The following is a 20566-nucleotide window of genomic DNA, read 5'->3' on the forward strand; positions in this document are numbered from 1 at the left end:
AATACCCACAGGAGATAACAATTAATTAACTCATAGATGTCATCTATGTTGATGCAAAAACTTCTGCAATTCCATTGTACTATATTGTTCATTGTTTAGGTTTAGAATTAGAAATCAAATCTGCTTTTTAGAAGTGCTCTGCTTGTGTGGTCAGTTTTAATTTTGTCCTTTTTTTTGGGAAGAATGGACATGTGTCTTCTGTACATGTAGTCTTCTGCACAAAGATCTAGAATGAGTGCATCATAGCAATTATTCTCTGCAATATCCATAACATATTTCTAACATAATCTGGATTTTTCATTTGGTCTGGTGTTACTGGAGCTGATTGAAGAGTAGGTTATCCAGATTGAAGTACTGTTCATCCTATCTCCAGTTTGTAGTTTTGTTGATTGTGATGCAGATGATAGCAGGATCAAGTCTATTCTGAAATTGACACTTTTGGAGGAACTGATGTATCTGTTTGAGTTGAGGCTGAATGGTATCTCATGGATACTTCAGCATATGCATGTTTTGGTATATTTTATAGTAGATGTTTTGCTTCTGGGTAGGAGACAGTTCACTACTTTGTATTTCTGAATTTTTTTCTCCAGTTTCCATTGCTCACATTATTTAGAAAAGGTTGGATGGTTGTCTCTGCAGTTCATAAAGATTCAGCATTAAATTAATAGAAACACGTTCCTTTGAACAAATGTTGTGCACACTGAATCTCCTCAGCAGACAGCTCGGGAGTGCCCAAATTTCAGAAAGCAAGCTTATACAGCATCGTTCAAAAAAAAAAAAACCCCTTCCCATTTCACCCATCCATTCACTTCACTCCAAATGTTTGTCTAGTTCTGCCTCGAATTTATTAAGCTATCAACTTACTTCCACAATGACTGATGGAAGTTTGTTCCAGCAATCAACCACCCGCTGGGTAAGGGCAAATTTCCACACACCTATTCTACAACCGTCTTTCCTCAATTTGAATTTATGTCCCCTCAGGTTCGTAATTTGAGCAAGAGGAAGAATCCGATCAGCACTGAGCTTGCTCAAACGATTCAAGGCCTTACCTATACACCTCGATCAGATCACCTCGTAGGTGCCTAGTCTCCAGATGCTGCAATTTGCAGAACTTAAGCCATTCTTGGTAAGAGTAAGTGCATGTATTGGTGAGGGGGAACAAAAGGTTTATTATTTATTATTATTATTATTATTATTAATAGCCATATGGTGCAAGGAAGCCTGAGGCTTATGCTGCACCAGGAAAAAAAGTTCCCGAGTTACCCTGAGAGAGAGAGAGAGAGAGAGAGAGAGAGAGAGAGAGAGAGAGAGAGAGAGAGAGAGAGAGAGAGTCAAAAGTAGAAGGGAATCACCAAGAAAGAGAAGAATGATGATATCCAGCCCAGGGTCCTGAGCTGGATATCATCATTCTTCTCTTTCTTGGTGATTCCCTTCTACTTTTGACTCTCTCTCTCTCTCTCTCTCTCAGGGTAACTCGGGAACTTTTTTTCCTGGTGCAGCATAAGCCTCAGGCTTCCTTGCACCATATGGCTATTAATAATAATAATAATAATAAATAATAAACCTTTTGTTCCCCCTCACCAATACATGCACTTACTCTTACCAAGAATGGCTTAAGTTCTGCAAATTGCAGCATCTGGAGACTAGGCACCTACGAGGTGATCTGATCGAGGTGTATAGGTAAGGCCTTGAATCGTTTGAGCAAGCTCAGTGCTGATCGGATTCTTCCTCTTGCTCAAATTACGAACCTGAGGGGACATAAATTCAAATTGAGGAAAGACGGTTGTAGAATAGGTGTGTGGAAATTTGCCCTTACCCAGCGGGTGGTTGATTGCTGGAACAAACTTCCATCAGTCATTGTGGAAGTAAGTTGATAGCTTAAATAAATTCGAGGCAGAACTAGACAAACATTTGGAGTGAAGTGAATGGATGGGTGAAATGGGAAGGGTTTTTTTTTTTTTGAACGATGCTGTATAAGCTTGCTTTCTGAAATTTGGGCACTCCCGAGCTGTCTGCTGAGGAGATTCTTCCTCACCAATCTCGTTCCCTTCCCTGTACTCATTCCAGCAATTCTACATCCTTCCTAAAATGAGGCCTCCAGACCTGTATGCAGTACAAGGTGTGGCCTGACCACTTCTTTATACAAGGGGATAATCACCTCCTTATTCATTCCTACCAAGAATGATAACAATTAATTAACTCGTAGATGTCATCTATGTATATAAGGATGGATGTGACAGTTTAGGTATCTAGCTTTTACTGATGAAGGAAGGAAGGTGCAGTGTTAGAGAAAGTAAGAATGATACTATAAGTAGGAACAAATTCTCCATCTTTCTTGAACATTATTCACTTTGCTTGAGTAACTTTCTTGTGTAGTCTCCTCCTCCTCTAAGACGTTTAAAAGGTCCCATTCTGAAATGACATCTAAGAAGGTATTAGGGTGCCACAAGTCGATGCCTTGGTAGGTGCCCCACCAAATGATGTAAGTTTCGGGATGGACTCAGAATGTTTGTGATTGATGGTTTCAACTAATAAGTTGCCAGATTTGAATCTTTGTACCGTTTTTGGTGATCCAGCTACACTTTCTAAGCATTTTTGAATATAAAAAGAGGACAGTGTTCCTAGTGACTGATTTGTTAGTGAATGCAGTATAAGGAAAGATAAATATTCTATTTGAGGTCTATCTGTTTTCATTTTCTTTTGGGTTAGATTGTCACAATCAGGTTGTTGCAAATCCATACATGGCAGGTTTGCAGTCTTGAGATGAGGGAAATTTTCATTTTCCATGATTGCTCCTTTTAGCCTTTGAAAGATAACTTTTCCTTTCAGATTTTTGGCCCTACCATAGGGAGGCAGGAGCACATGCCACAGGGTGATCAAGTAGCTGTTAGTTACATTAGAAAAAAAAACCAAAAAAAAAAAAAAACAGAAAGGTGTCTTTCCATTTTGGGCCTTTGTAAACTTCTGGTAGTGCAAAAGAGCTACTCTAATAGAAAATAACAAAAACTGTATTCGGAACAAAAAAGAATCTATATATGCCAGAAGCTCTTTGGAAAGATCGCTTTAACAAATGCATTGAAACTATTTGGCCATGGAAAGCTTGGCACCCAGTGCCAGGAGTACAATTTCTGAGGAGGAATGCCAATTACATTGCAATAACTTAAATTTATCTAATTTTATGATTTCTTTTATTTAAAGATCTGCTAGATTTTTCCTTTTTTTTTCTCTTTTTACATGAAATTTCTTTTTCACACGTCCAATGTTTTGTTTGTACTTCAATAAAACTGAATGTGATTGGTTATTATTAGCAAGCTGATTACTCTGATACACTGACTCCTTTTTTTTTTTCTGTGGCCAATTCGATGATTCAGAAGGTGGTGACTTTCTTTTTCCATCTAGAAGTAATTCTGTAAAATACATAATATAGGATTAAAATTTTATACACACCAATATATATATATATTAAAAATTATTACTAACAGAAATCAACACTAACTGGTGGTTGTAAATATGAAATTTCAATTAATCATATGAATTCTCACTGGAGGAAAAACAATTTAGTAACACAATATATCACAACAAACCTTATTATCTCTACCTTCAATCTATGGCAGTTGTTCAACCTCTGGCCAGCAAGCCAGATACGCCCCTTGGGTAATTTGTATACTGCCCGCACGGAAATGAACTAAAACAGCATTTTAGAGAGTTGCACCACTGCATGTACAGGCATGTAAGCATCGAGCTTAATTGTGTCAAAAGTGTACATGTAGTTCAGTGCAGTCATATATACGCTAAATATGATTATGTACATATCAATCTTTTCATATCGTGGAATTCTACTATTTTGATATAACTTGTTCATTGTGCTGAATTAAAAAATCATCCTTAAAAATATTCAGAAAGAGGAAAGTCGATTTGGAGCGTTGTGTTTTTAATCAAAGGTAGACCGAAGACTATTTCTTTGTTGAGTCTGACGAAAAAGCAGTGTATTTAGTGTGTTAAGAGACTGTGTCAGTTATTAAAGAATATAATTTAAAAAGACACTATGATTACAAGGATAAATCTTATGATCAATATAGAGGAGTGCTGCAAAAAGAAGTGTTCAAAGCAAAGTTACAAAATGAATTAAGAAAACAACAAAACACACTGAAAACATATCAGTCAAGAAATTTACCTGCTGTAAGTGCCAGTTATCAAGTTACACATATGATCACTTTTGAAAGTAAACCATTCAGCGATAGTGAATTTGTTATAAGCTGTAGAAGAAATTTGTTTAGAGCAATGAAAAATGATACAAGACATTAGTTTGTCTCAACAAACAATTATGCAAAGAGTAGAAGATACTGAAAAGAATTTGTTCAAACAACTTCTGGAAAACAAAACATGAAATATTTTAGTGTGATACTGGATGACAGTACTGAATATGGCACAGCCCAACTCCTTATCTTCATACGTGGTATCAATGATAATTTTGTACCAGTTGAAGATTTAGCTGATCTACAGAGTATGCATGGAACAACTACAGGTGAAAATCTTTTTGAAAATTTTTGCCAGTCTATTGAAAAGTTAGGATTAAATATTAAAAACCTTGTAGGAGTCACAACTGATGGTGCAAAAAATATGATTGGTAAAAAACATTGGGCTTATGGATAGAAGAACCAAGAAAATGATATATCGGAGCTGAAACTCCAATTGGAATTCACCGCATTTTACATCAAGAAGCTTTCTGTGGGAAAGCATTGGTTCTCCAACACCTCATGAATATGATTATTTCAACTGTAAATTTTATATGGGCACATGGCCTTAATCACTGTATGTTTCAGCATTTTCTTTCAGAGATTGAAGCTGAATATGAAGATGTAATTTTATATAGTGCACTGAGATGGCTTAGTTGTGGCAAAGTGTTCTATCACTTCTTTAAACTGCATCATGAAATTGATATTTTTATGACAGAAAAAAAAAAAAAAAAACTGCTCTCACATATGGTTATGTGGCTGTTGTTTTATGATCTGCTTGATGGAGGCTGAACTTTTGAAAAAGGTGAAATTTCCTGGCTTCTTCAGCTATTTTAGTGCTGACAGATGGTATGTATGGTATACATATGGAGTTTCTTCTGTCACTGCTGAGTTGGGGTTGTGTGACAGTCTTTTATGGCTTTGTTGATAACGTGCAGAGGATATCTGTTCTTCATGGCTAGCTGGTTATTGTTTTTAGGTCTTGTTGTACAATATCTTCTTTACAAACTCTGTAAGCTCTTAAGATGGAATTTAGAATGTCAATTTTTGGTGAGAAAGGATGGCAGAATTTGTAGTTTAGTATGATCCTAGTATCAGTGGCTTCCTGTAAACTTCCATATGTAGCAATGAGTTGTGAACAGGATGTCCCGGAAAGGAAGGTTGCCATTGTTTTCTATTTCCATTTTGAATCTGATTTTTTGGTGGTGGTGGTTGTTGAGGGCCTAAAAGTCCTTCCCTAGCTATATTAAACAATCCTAACTATACCCCCAACACCCTTAATCATTTTCTCACTAATAACCCGTCCAAGTATACTGTCATTATTAGTGATCCTCTAAGCACCTCATATCACAACTCAATGATGATTTCATCTCCAATAGAGCCCCCCCCCCTCTCTCTCATGGCCATTCTCAGCATTGCGATGTCTGGTATTATAGGAATGCTAAATGGGATAATCTGCATTATTTATTGTCCTTGATTAGATTACTGATTTAAATCTTCTGATCCCATGTTTGCTCAGATTGTATCAGTGAAATTATTCTTGTAGGGATGAAAACATCTTATCTGCATGCAACCCTAACCCCCCCCCCCCAATCAATGTGCTATGGATGTTCAATATCGAAATCTTCAGCTTCATTTTCTTCCTACACTAAAGCTCCCATTAATCACTCCAAATCAATATTTTATGACCTAAGAGTAGAAAACTTGTCAAAATAGCAGTTGGGCATTCTGGTCTCTTGCCAAATCTACTAGTTGCAATTTCTGTCCACAATATATTCACCTCTGTCAGAACCTGATGGTTCTGTTGCATTCTCAGCTAAAGATAAAGCTAACTTACTACATCCTATTTTTTTTTCTTATACTTGCATCAAGAATATTGGAAAACTGCCTCCTGTCATACCCAACACTCCACTCCGTGCCTGCCATGGTCTTCATTAGAAGAATTCTGAACAATCTGGATGGTAACAAAACTATAGTCTTGATGACATTTCTCCTCTTTGTCTCAAAACCTGTTTTTTTTTTTTTTTTTTTTGTAGTTGTTGGCGCATCCGCTTCTGTGGCCATAATGCACCTCCCAAGGTTTTTGCAGTACTTTGATCCAAGCCCGAGGCAGAATTCGAAGCGGCGACCTTTCAGTTGCTAGGCAGGTACTTTACCCACCCGGCCTCAAAACCTGTGCTGCTGAGATTCCTCCTATTCTGTATCACCTATTTGCACTTTCTTCTTCATATACAAGTTAACAAGAAAAGGATGACAAATCCCTCCCTTCCAATTATTGCTCCATTGAACTTACCTCTACTGCTTTCAAAGCAATGGAAAAAATCCATTAACTGCCCATTCTTAAGCTATCTTTAAACCTTTCGTCTGATCAATGATTACGTAATAAGTGGCTTATGTTACTCATCTTTGGCCAAATGCAATGGAAATATTTCGTGAAACTCAAGAAGGATTGAAATCAACTAAGTTGTCTTCACCCCACTGGAGATCGGCATTTAAGGAATTGGTAGCGGATATTCGAGAAGTTGAAGATGATTGAGCAGGGCAAGGTTTCTCAAAATGGAAAGTGGAATGCATTGTGCTATCATTGGCAAAACTATGGATAGGATTTCCAGTCAATGGAAGAAGGTCATTAATCTACGAGAGAAAAAGGGACACCAGCATAAGTGGAAAAGTTAGAACACAGAGGGCCATCTACCATCACCCTCAGTGAGCAATTCGAGAGAAAACTGGATAACCAATTATAAAAAACAGTTGGCAAACCATAAGATGGAAGCTTGTTTATAAATCTTTATGCCAAACCGAAAGCCTTTGAGATGTCAAGAGTAGCTGCTTGTGTTCCACCGAACTTTTCCATTGAATTTGTGCATAAATGGGTAACATAAACCAGAATATCACCAGTGGATCAACACTGATGGAATCCATACTGACGATCGTTGATCAGATAGAAGGTTTCTAGGTAGTTTATATACCTAGTTTATATATTTATATTTGGCAGTTAATTGATTCCTCCATTACTTTAGAAAGAGTAGAAGTAATTGCAATGGGATGATAATTGGATAGGAGAGATTTGTCACCCTTTTTAGGAACTGGCTGGATATGAGCAAATTTCCAAGCAGAAGGAAAAACACCTATGGAATAAGGAAGTGAAAAAAATGGCAAAGAACAGAAGTAAATTAAAGAGCATGGGTTTTGAGAACAAATGGAGAAATACCATCTGGACCTGGAACTTTCTTAGTATCAAGATTTGTCAAAATCCTTCTGACATCCTTTTGACGAAAGACCACAGGAGGCATTGAATGGTGTATTTTGGGAATGGTGGGAGGTGTTTTACCAAGATCATTAATACATGAGTTGGAATAAAAAAGGGATGCTAGCAGGTCAGCTTTATCCTAAGCTGAAGTGACAACAGAACAATCTGGTTTTGGCAGAGGTGGGAGCAGAGATGGGCAAAAGTCGTGGCCAATAGCTTTGTCAAGAGACCAGAATGCTCGGCTACACTTAGGGCAAGAAGCAAGTTTTCTACTCTTACCCTGTTCAAAATCTAGTTTGGACTGATTAATAACTGCTTTACAATTGTTGCGAGCTTTGGTGTAGGCAGAAAATGAAACTGAAGAATCGGAAACAAGCCAATTACGATATGCAACATTCTTCTCTTGAACAGCCTTAGCACATTTATTGGAAAACCAAGGTTTAGATAAAGGACGAGAGTTTTTAAAGTGGAGTGTGGGATAAAGGATTCCATTCCTACAAGAATAATTTCACTGACACGATCTGAGCAAACGATGACATCAGAAGTTTTGAATCTGACCAAGGAAAAGAAGAAAAGAAATCTCACAGGTCATCCCATTTTGCATTTTTGTAATGCCAAACAATGAGGTTGGGAATAGCCATGAGATAAAGGCTCCATTGGAGAAGAAACAATCACCAAGTTGTGATCTGAGGTGCCTAAAGGACCACTCACTTCGATGGTGTACATAGAAGGGTTGTTTGTGAGAAAAAGATCAAGCATGTTGGCTGTATGGTTAGGATTGTCCAGTATTCTTGTAGGTAAATGAACAATCTGTGCAAGATCATTAGTAATTGCAAAAGCCTCAGCTTCTCGACCAGCTGGATCTGTGTGACTAGAAAACGGAAGCCAGCTAGAGTTGTGAACATTAAAATCACCAAGGAAAATTACCTCACTGTTAGGAAAGTTGGACTGGAGAAAAGTCAAGTTGCAAAGAGAGGAAGTCAAGGAACTCCAAGTGATTAGTGGAGTTGGGAGAACAGTAGAAACAACAGATGAATTTGACAATGAGGTAGAGAGATTTTAAGCCAGAGAAGATTGAAGGCGCCTCCATAGCCAGGTGGGCAGGAGCAGCAGTGCATAGCACACGCTTCTTGATTAGACTGGAGTTCGAGCATGTGGCCACCAAATATGGAGGATGTGGAAAGGTCAGAGAATGACCAGAGCAATATAGCCTTAGTTGCCAATGCTCCTAAAAACCAAATAACAAACACAAACAAACAGAAGATCAAAAAGAGGAGATTCCAAATTACCAAATCTCTGACAGGGAATATCGAAAAGGACATATGCACAAGTACCACCTTCGAGGCGAAAGGAATCATATAGCAAATAGTTTGGGCAACTGAGATGAGCAGTAGTCGAATCAACCGATAACTGAGATTTTGTCAGAAAAAGTACACAGGGTGTGGCAGACTGCAAGTGGAAATGGACATTGTTGAGATTAGAATTGAGACCACGTATATTTGTGAAATGAACTAGGAAGTGTTTGGGAGGTTTAGATCTTTTTGCAGATAAGTCTACTCTATTAGTTTGACGATTCGTGGTGTATTCAATAGTAAGAAAAAGTGTGGGGGGGTGACATGCTCTATGAAGTAATGAAATTTTTGGATATGGCGTACACATGGTAAGAATATACCGAGATCCTTGACATAACGTGCCTTGACAATGCTTCCCCCCACATACTACTTGGAGTCCCTCCAGTCACTGTCTGGCAGAGTAGGGGTAGCAAGATTATACATCTAGCTGATCCGGAAGCCTCCTAAAGAGTTACCAATAGGATCGGTCCAGTGTACTAACTAGCGGCCAGCTTGCGAAAACTGTTTTAGAGCTGTAGCCCTGAAATGTAATCAATATTGGATCTCGCCACGATGTTCATCATGACTGATGACTATGGAGTTTATACATAGTCATCAGTCATACTGCATGATGAAAGAGATGGGGAAGGGTTGACCGGAACTTAGCTCTATAGACTAAACATGGGTTCCACCACTTCAAGCCTCCAATAAGCAAAGTGGTGGTATTGCACTGGTTGATGAGTCATCTACCACCTAGTACTACCTGGTAACACAGAGGGGGCGGCATTCCTCCATGTGGTGTGGTGTGGGCGCCACACCTCGACTCCTGCTTACGTTGGTTCACACCTGGGTGGTCACCCACCATCTGCTTCTGTATGGAGTTTATACCTTGGATTACTAACAGTCCTGCCATCTTGAAGGTGTAAGCAGAGGATTTAGCTGGTGGGACTGTTAGTAATCCCAGGTATAACCTCTATGCACAAGCACACGGTGGGTGACCTCCCAGGTGTGAACCATAGTTGTGGGTGACCACACAGGTGTGAACCCCTCTATGTTACCAGGCAATACTAAGTGGTAGATGACTCTTATCAACTGGTGCAATACCACCATTCCTAGATAAGATCACATATCTCTATTAGGGACCATGACTTTTATCTCTCTTGGCTTAAGCACATCACAAATATTGCTTCCACTGCACCAAATAACTGGGTTGTTTTCTTTTTTGCTGTTGGCACTACTTTTCTTTTAAACTACTTACTCTATAAAAAAAATTTATACCACAAAATATTTTTCCCACATCTGGAGTGCACTCCCACCACAACTTCTTCAAACTTCAACTTCACTCAATATACGACAGCCATATTAATTAGTGAGTCGTTTCTTACAAAGTATTGCCACTCTGTCTCATAACTATTTAGTTTCATCCAATCACTCCAACTCCAGACTCACTGAACTAACGTTTCTTTTTTTGCTTCTGCTTTCTGGAACACTCTCAAATACCGAAATCTCATTTCTATAGATTGCGGAATTTCTCGAAATACCGCAATCTATAGAAATCCTAGTTTAGTGTGAACAGTCATCTACTGTCTTCTCAGTTTCAACCCATATGCATTACTAAGTGCTACAGGTTCTAATACTTTTTGTTTGGTGTTTAAATTAAAAAAATAAATAAATAAAAAAAAAAACTGTACATCAGTATTAATGTACAGTCCATTCCGGTTATTTGGGATACATTGGGACTAGTGCATTTTGGCCCGATTAGGTGGCTGCCCCAATTATCAAAAGTTTCACGTATATAGTTAAAAATACAATGTACCCCCCCCTTTACAATTGGTTCACTGTACAATCAAATTACAACGAACTCAACATAGTAAAGTACCGTTCACTATACGATGTGCAGTAAGCGCCAGTCATTGTGATCACATTTGTGAATAAAATTTTAATTCTATTAAACAGCAGTTCTAATTAGTGAAAACAGGAGGAATATTATCCACAGGCTATAAAAGTAAAGATATATTAAGCACAAATTTAGCATTTATTACCTTACCAATTAAAAAATTAAATGAAAATTGGAAGAATATACGTGATAATCGGAATAATTAATATGCACTGTAATATGTACATACGAACTAATTAACAGTTCTGTTCACTGACATTTGTCGGTGGAGATTAAAATTTAAAACAGTAAAAAGATAAGCAATCAATAACAAAGAATACAGCACACACAAATTGCAAGTAACACAATATATGCAAGTGAAAACGGAGTAACGAGTTACGAAGCTTTAAAAATAGGAATAAAGAGATCTGAAAATAAATTTTTTTATATGATTGAAGATTTCATGGAAGTGTAAACACATTTTGCCATAATAACCCACAGAATTCCAGCTGTCGGTATTATCGCAAATTCAGTACGATCGGGTTTACTGTCCGTTTATGATAGATTTCACTAACAGAAAAGCCCAATAAACAGGTGACTGCTAATTGTTTGTATTGTTTTATGGTTGTGACCTCCAGAATTTCGACTGAACCATGTGGTTCAGTTGGACACAATCGTAGGGTAATCTCCAGTGCTGCGGTCTTCTGCCCCAATTAAACGGCATGCTGTCCCAATTAAGCGAAGTAAACCCTGGCTATTTTCTCGATTGGTTTCTGTTTTTTAAGATTTGCCCCAAATAAACGGCTGCCCTGATTAACCGGTGGCCCAAATAACCGGAATCCACTGTATTTGCAACATATAAAATCATTCATTTTGTAAGTCACAATTCTAGTTCACAGTACAGTACTCAGTCCACTGTTACAGTCATGTCACCTAAAACCACACCAACCTTAAATCAATCTGCAATTTCATCCATTCATTGTTCAACTCCAGACTCACTGAACCAACATTTCATTTTCTGCTTCTGCTTTCTGGAACACACTTTCTTTTCATGTATTTCTCAAAATACTACAATCTATAGAAATCCTAGTTTAGTGTGAACAATCATCTAATGTCTTCTCAGTTTCAACCCATATGCAGTACTAAGTGCTACAGGTTCTAATACTTTTTGTGTTTGGTATTTAAATAAAAAAAAAAAAAAAAAAAAATTATACATCATTGCTAATGTATTTGCAACTTATCAAATCATTCATTTTGTGTCATTCAATTCTAGTTCACAGTACAGTACTCAATTCACTGTCATAGTCATGTCACCTAAAACCACAACAACCTTAAAATCAATCTGCAAATGGAGGCCTGATCCCCCTTGTTGAACTGTAGAGGATCTAGGCATCATTTTTGATTGGAAGTTAAGATTCCAATGATATATAGGGGAGTTGTGTATCATATTTTACAGGAAACATGAAGTTCTAAGGCACCACTTATTACACATTCAAAACATAAATCTGATAAAAATTAACATCATAACCTTGATTCCAGAAGGTGTATGATGTGATTAGCATTAGCAAGGGCATAATGCAAGAAAGCAAGCTTATATAGCATCAGCCAAAAAAAAACACTCCCTTCTCATTTCACCCATTCACTCACTACAAATGTTTGTCCAATTCTGCCTTGAATCTGTTTAAGCTATCAACTTCTACAACGACAGATGGAAGTTTGTTCCAGCAATCAACCACCCGCTGGCTAAAGGCAAACTTCTGCACAGCTATCCTACAATTTTCTTTCCTCAATTTGAATTTATGCCTTCTCAGGTGATTATTCTGAGCAAGAGAAAGAATCCCATCAGCATTCAAGGCTTTATACATCTCAATCAGATCACCCCGCAAGTGCCTATTCTCCAGACACTGTAATTTGCAAAACTTAAGCCTTTTTTTATAAGAGCAACCCTTTGTTCCATTCACTAATTTTGTTGCCCTTCTCTGTACTCGTTCCAACAGCTCTACAACCTTCTTAATATGAGGTCTCCAGACCTGTATACAGTACTCAAGGTGTGGCCTGACCATTGCCTTATACAAGGGGATAATCACCTCCTTATCCCTGCTAGAAAATGATATCTAGTTGTGGAGCCTAGCTACAAACACAATGCGATCATTACATTATATTAACTATATAGACAAAGAGAATGTACCAGTAAATCAGAATGCAAAATGGGGCAGTTCAACTTTCCAGATATTGACTGGAACTTATTGATGGTCACTCGAACAGAGTGAAAAGTAAAAAATGCAATCAACTCACAAACATATTTAGGAAGCTAAAGCATTTTACAAGAAATGTTTGGCAAAAATTGCGAAGGAAAGTAGTAAAGAATTTTTTACTTATATTAATACTAGAAGGAAAGGAATGAACCACATTGGTTCACTACATAATAGTATAACTGTTAATAATTTGGTTTAGGTCACTTACAAACTGAATGGATATGTTACATCTACATTCATAAGTGAAGAATATTTTAGGTATAGGGATGCCAAATGTATATCAAATCTTAACACAGAGCTAAATGATTCTGTGATAACTGAGATGAGAGCAGAAGAAAAAATTATTGAAGCTAAAAGTAAACAAGGCACCTGGAGCTAATGGAATCTATCCAATTATATTAAGAGAAGCAGCAAAAGAGATAAGCAGATCTTGGATCATAATTATGGGAGCATCTGTGTATTTAGGGAAGGTCCCTTGCAGACTGGAGATGTGCAAATGTCTCTCCTATTTAAAGGAGGGGGCGCTGGAATCAAAGAGTGAAGAAAGTAATTAAAGACCTATTAGCTTGATTTCTCCCAGGTAAAATAATGGAGTCACTGAATAAAGAAGTAATGCACGGCCACCTAGACAGGCATGTAGTTATACAGCAATCATAGCATGACTTTGTCAAGGGGCAATCCAATCTGATTGGATGTTATGATGCAGTAACAAAGGAAATGATGCAAAAAATAATTCTGGCATCATATACTTAGATATCAGGCAAATTATGATACTGTTCAACATGATAGACTACTACAAATTAGAGCAGGGATGCATTTAGAGACAACTGAATGCTTTAGAGAAAGAGATGGTTGAGTAGAAAAAGACAGAGAGTGGTTATCAATGGGCATTGCTTTTGGACTAATGTTATTAATCCAAAATAATATAAATAATGTTATTAGTGAATTGCTCCAATAGTTCAGTGCTGAGCAGATTGCAGTTTTCAATACACTAGACTCCCGCTAGTCCGAACTAATTGGGACCGAGCCCTGTTCGGATTAGCAGAATTTCGGTTTAGCCGAATAACTGCAATAATGCAGAAGCAAGCAGTAAAACAGGTCTGGTTTATTAAGGAATGAATGTATAGTAAGCCTACTAGCGTTTGTACGCGAGCGTAACACACCAGAAGCAAACCCCCCCCTCCACGCTATGACTAATTGCACACGACATTGTGCATTAAACGTGAATGTTTATATCTTCGCTCTACATTACATTTTATAGTTTAGTTTAGTTCAGTCTGCTGCCACAATGGCCACGAAACAGAAACACACAACGTGTACGTTGAAAGATAAGCTGGAAGTTTTGAAAAGGCTGGACAAGGGGGAAAGTGCAACGAAATTAGCAATAGAGTTTGGAGTGGGCAAGGCCACAGTAACTGACTGGAAAAAAACCACGCAAAGATCGAGCAGTTTTGTACCTCTACTTCAGAAAAATCAGTTGAAAATCGACAAACAGTAAGGCCCTCAACGTTTGACAAGCTTGATGAAGCCTTATTCACGTGGTTCACTCAGGAAAGAGGAAGGGGAACACCCCTAAGTGAACCTCTTGTTAGAGAAAAGGCCATTCATCTCAACAAACTAATGAAAGGTGATGAATCATTTAGTGCGAGTACTGGTTGGTTTGATCGCTGGAAGAAGCGCCATGGGATTCGCCAGCTAACGATCACCGGGGAGCAATTATCAGCTGATCATGCTGCAGCAGAGAAATATTTGGGTGAGTTCGCTGATTTGGTATCACATTATTCACCTCAGCAGATATATAACGCTGATGAGACAAGTTTAAATTTTAAGGCTTTGCCCACAAAAAGTCTAGCATCTCAACAAGAAATGCATGCCCCAGGTTTTAAAATGAATAAGGAGCAAGTGACGTTGATAGCTTGTAGTAATGGTTCAGGAAATCACAAGCTATCTTTGATGATGATCGGTAAATCAGTGAAGCCGAGAGCTTTTAAAAATATGAACATTAACAATCTTCCAGTTCATTATAAAAGTCAAAAAAAAGCTTGGATGAACAGACAGCTTTTCACTGAGTGGTTTCATAATCAATTTGTCCCAGCAGTGAAACGTTTCAGCAATGAAAATAATTTGCCACCTCGTGCCATTCTCCTCATAGACAATGCGCCGTCCCACCCAGACGTTTCCGAGTTGACATCAGGGAATATAAAGGCAGCTTTTTTTACCGCCTAATGTAACACCGTTATTACACCCCATGGACCAGGGGGTGTTACAGTTTATCAAGCTTGCATACAGAAAGAAATATCTTAGGTCCTTGATAGAAGATAACACCAATTCACTTTCTTTACATGAGAAAATGAAACAAGTGAACTTAAAAGATGTTGTATATTGGGTTGCTGAGTCGTGGGAGAGTGTAACCGAGCAGTCCATACAAAGATCATGGAAGAAATTATGGCCCTCTCTCAGCTTTGTTGATAGCTCTGACGAAAACAATGACATAGAACAATTAATTCAGCTCGTACAGGAAATTCCCAGGTGCGAGGAAGCAATAGAATCTGACGTTAACGGGTGGATTGCAGCGGATGGAATAGGTCATGAAAACCTGTCGGATGAGGCCATCGTGGCAGCTGTCACCCAAGAAGACTCAAAGCAGAATGACGACGGGAGTGATGACGAGCCCGGTGTTTCTGCGGAACAACTTGTGTCGCACACAGACGCGACAGCGGCCCTTGACCTCGCTTTACGCTATTTAGAACAACATCCCAGCGCTACACCGGCAGACTACATGTTTATGAAGCGGTGGCAAAACATAGCATCATCTAGCCGATTTTGATCGTTACATCAAAAGAAACTAACAGAGTTTGTTACTTCTGAAAAATGACTTTTGTTCTTGTTTTGGTGTGTAAGTATAGATCTGTAATTTTAATAGGCCATGTCAAACACTGATTTATTAATTTTGTATTAGTACAGTACTACAATAAAATACAATTGTTTTGTGGAATTCTAAATGTTTTTGTACCATTAATGCCATTTAAATTTAACTGGAAAATACAAAAAACGTATATTTTGCAAACTAAAAAATTTCCTCTCCGCCGACCGAAACGTGTTCGGATTAAGCGGATGTTCGGATTAGTGGGAGTCCACTGTACTTATTAATGATATTGATGAAAACATATATCATGCTTAATGTGCAAGTTTTGCAGATGATACGAAGGTTGGCAGGGTGGTTAATGGCATTAATCAGGGTATGCTACTGCAATATCTATAAAAATTAAACAGGTGGGAAGTGGCAACTGAAGTTTAACAGTGACAAGAGCAATGTACTGCATATACAAGTACATTAGAGTAATAGCAGAATTCAGAGATTACTGTTACCCTTATAAAGCTAGTCGTACCACACTAAAGGAAGCAGAGAACAAAAAAAGTCATGGGGTAATTGTGCAATCAAACATGAAGTTGTCTGAGTGGTGCACACAGGCTGTTAGGACAGCACAAGGTGTTTTTTGTCAGTGATATACAGCCAGGCCTCGCATAACGCGAGTTCGATTAATGCATTTTTCAGTTACAGCTATTTGAAAAAATTATACCACTTTTTACTTTACACGATGCAAATTTCCAATTAAAGTGATCTTTTTTTTAATGTGATAGTTGAAAAATATTTGAATCGCGTGTTAAAAATTATAATTTTTAGAATTTAAAAACGTTTATTTTTTAAAAATTATTATTATTTTATTAGAATTAATTATTTTAGAACAATTAGAATTTTTAAATGCTAGTCTGCATTGACTTTATTAGCGGGAGACAAACAAGTAACACTTCTTCTTCCGATGGTTGATGGAACACACTGAGGTGGGCAGCAGGCAAACGTTTGTTTATTGCCCATCTGATGCACGGTAAGCTAAATAAGCCAGATGAAAATGTTACCACGAAGGAGATAATGGTAAAAGAACTAGATAAAATCTTTCGTATCACAGAGAACCTCAAACCAAAGGTTTGAGGTTCTCTGTGATATTTATTTCACCAGGGCCCAGAGAAGATTGTTGTCGGCTAACGGAAATTGATTGATGAAAAGAGAAAGTCAATGCTGTTCAAACAACTCTGTTCAAATATTTCCGTAACACATTGTTTCTTCATTGTGTATTTTATGTCAGAGGTTCCCAAACTTTCTCGGTTCACGGTGCCCTTAGTGTCTCAGTAATTTTTTTCATGGTGCACCTAGACCAAAAGTTCCTAGACCTAACAGTGCCATTTATTAAGTAGTTAGGTCCAAACAACTTAATAAGAAATGTTGAAACTGTGAACTACCTCGAGCTAGTAGTTTGCGCTGTGTCCGACAGATGTCGAGTATTGCTGTGTTTCCCTCAAAAGTTTTAAAATATTCCGCGGCACACAGTTTGGGAACCACTGTTTTATGCAACAAAATTTAATTCCATAATTATTTTCATTATCTTTTACATGGTATACAGTTAAAAAGCTATTTTTAAAATTCTTTATGGACATTCCTGATGATCAAGGACCAATTATGATTTTTCCTATTGATTATTATATTCAATTAACGCATTTCCGTTTTGCGCAATACGCTCGCGGGACAAATTAATCGCATCAATTGAGGTCAGTCTATACTGGAATTTTTCCATTGGTAAGGAGATAATTATTCTGCTGTATAAGGCAATGGTTAGGCCACTTCTCGAGTGCTGTATACAGGTTTGGAAGCCTAATTGTAGGATGTGCAGATCTCTTTGATTGTAGGAATGTAAGAATAGGTGCAGAAAAGAGCAATGAATTTGACAATAGGTCACGGATGAATGTCGATGACTCTATTGTCAGGTAAATGGGAAATATATTTTGCAAAACGAATAGGTGGAATAAGACCAGGGTATGTCTGCCAGGGACAAATTTTGATGACATTGAAGGGCAGATATAATCTTTTAAGGACACAAAAGGTGAAGTGATATTGTAGTACACATTGGCACTAATGACATTAAGAGTAGGAGATCTGCAGACTTACTCAACAAGTAAAGAGCACTTGAAAATATTTGAGAGTGAGGGTTAAATTTGAAAGTGTCTACAATTCTGCCCAGATATGCTAGGAGAGAGTATATGATGAGTCTTGTCAATCAATTCAGCTATGGAGAGACTGCTTCTAAAGGGATGAGATAGATTTAAATAGAAAGGGTGCAAGAATATTTGATGATGCTATCATGCAGTGTTAAGTGGATTGGAAAACTGCTAGCTTTGTGGGGAGGGCTACACAGATTAATAGACTAACAATAGCCTCAGGCAGAGGTGAAAGTGATTTTTGCACTGCTTCTATTGGAACGAGCAGAAGCCTTGAAAGCAAGGTGCTGGGGATTTTAAGAACTGCTGGGGGTCATCATGAAACAAGTAAATACATGGGTTGTGTAAGGTAACTAAGAGTAAGAATAGGTGCATATATACTTGCAAGAACATCAATGTTAGGAGCATAGTAAACAAATTTGATGAATTCGAAGTGCTGATCAAGACATCAAAAGTAGACATTGTCAGGATTTCAGAGATGTGGTGTCACTCAGGTATAAGGGATGTAGAATATGAATATGGGGAGTACTATGTATACAGAAAGAACAGATGGAATATGAGTGGGGAAGTGCATCCAGTTGACATGGGTGACTAGTGCAATGTTGAGTCAGTTTAGTGTGATATAGGGGCTTGGGTGGGGAGGGGGGGACAGACATTCTGTGTTATCAGATACTCAGTCTAAAACCCTGATGGATCAAATATCTTTCTATTTTAAAAGATTTAGGAGAAGTCCGGTTGGCCTGCATCCCTAAAATACACTCATGCACACCTTCTCATTGGCAAGCTCTGTTACGCCACTTTGATGACAATGAACATGTAGAGTGGTTCTGTTCAAGACACCTGGTGAGCGTGAAATGGAAAAGACCAAACCCTCCAGCACTTTATTAAATATGACAACACAACAAAACAAATGGCCTTCAGTCCCCAGTGGCTGAGGGCCACTCTCTCTCTCTCTCATGGCAGCAAGGGGATCAGAGTGGAAGCAGAGGATGCAAAGAATCTCTGAGTATGACCAAGCTGTCATGCATGGAAACTGAACTTGGCCTATTACAACATAAGATTGTTTATCGGTGAAGATAGGATATTAGAGCTGGAAAAGGAATTAGAAAATGTGAATTAGCATTAGTAAAGGCATATGATACAAGAAAGCAAGCTTATACAGCATCAGCCAAAAAAAAAACTGCTCCCATTTTACCCTTCCATTCGTTCCAAATACCAGTCCAGCTCAGCCTTAAATTTATTTAGGCTATCAACTTCTACAACAAAAGATGGAAGTCTGTTCCACCAATCAATACCCTCTGGCTAAAGGCAAACTTCCGCACATCTGTCCTAAAACTGTCTTTCCTCAATTTGAATTTATGCCCTCTCAGGTGATTATTCTGAGCAAGAGGAAGAATCCCATCAGCATTGAGCATGCTCAAACCATTTAAGGATTTATACACCTCAATCAGATCACCTTGCAGGTGCCTAGTCTCCAGACACTGTAATCTGCAAAACTTAAGCCTTTCTTCGTAAGAGCAACCCTTCGTTCCATTCACTAATCTTGTTGCACCCTTCTCTGTACCAACAACTCTACATCCTTCTTAAAATGAGGTCTCCAGACCTGTATACAGTATTCAAGGTGTAGCCTGACCATTTCCTTATACAAGGGGATAATCACCTCGTTATCCCTGCTAGAAAAATTCCTGTATATCATTGACAAGACACCATGAGCTACTCTTGCAGACCATCTGCACTGCTCAGAAAACATCATATTTGCCTGCATAATTACCTCCAGGTCCTTTTCATTATCTACCACTGTCAGTGTAGTACCACAGAGTTCATACGTTACTCTGGGATTACTGCTCCCCATACGTAGTACTTTACATTTGTCAATGTTAAACTTCATTTGCAACCTCTCAGCCAATCTGCTCAACTTTCCTAGATCCTGTTGCAGCAGCATACTGTCATTAGTATCCTTAACAACCCTACCAAACTTCGTATCGTCTGCAAACTTGGACATTAAGCCTGATATACCCTCATCAATATCATTTATAAATACAGAAAACAACAATGGACCCAACTAATAACCAACTAATGGACCCACCCAATGCACTTCACTAATAACATTAGTCCACAAAGAGCAGTGTCCATTGATTCTCTGTTGCTTGTTTTTTTTTGTTTTTAGGAGCATTAGCAACTAAGGCCATATTGCTCTGCGGATATGCGGTGGTCATTCCCTGACCTTTCCGCATCCTCCGTATTTGGTGGTCACGTGCTCGAACCCCGGTCTAATCAAGAAGCGTGTGCTACGCACTGCTGCTCCTGCCCACCTGGCTACGGATGCGCCATTACCACTCTCTGCCTTCTCCCACTCAACCATCTCTTTATCCATAGCAGCAATTTGCCTCCATTGCCATACTGCTCCAATTTGTGCAGCAGTCTTCCAGGTGCAACATGGAAGACTGCTGCACATGAATCACTTTCACCTCTGCCAGCAGTTACTGTTAATCTATTAGTCCAAGCTAGCAGTTTTCTGGAATTGTTTCAACCGAGCCGATGATATTCCAGAATTGGAATATCATCGG

At 38.3% G+C, this 20566-nt stretch overlaps 1 protein-coding gene across 1 annotated transcript in view; it reads right to left on the reverse strand.

Annotated features, from left to right (window-relative positions):
• Nucleotides 1-3192: 3192 nt before the first annotated feature.
• ppan (Brix domain-containing protein peter pan) overlaps nucleotides 3193-20566 on the reverse strand; it is a 128103-nt gene continuing 110729 nt past the window's right edge. The window contains exon 9 of the mRNA XM_090380267.1: nucleotides 3193-3407. Coding sequence (XP_090236393.1) covers nucleotides 3193-3407 — 215 coding nt within the window. The remainder of the gene's footprint in view (nucleotides 3408-20566) is intronic.

The sequence above is a fragment of the Mastigoproctus giganteus genome, chromosome 8, assembly GCF_048544385.1.
Source record: "Mastigoproctus giganteus isolate SK-2022 chromosome 8, ASM4854438v1, whole genome shotgun sequence".
Lineage (NCBI taxonomy): Eukaryota > Metazoa > Arthropoda > Arachnida > Uropygi > Thelyphonidae > Mastigoproctus > Mastigoproctus giganteus.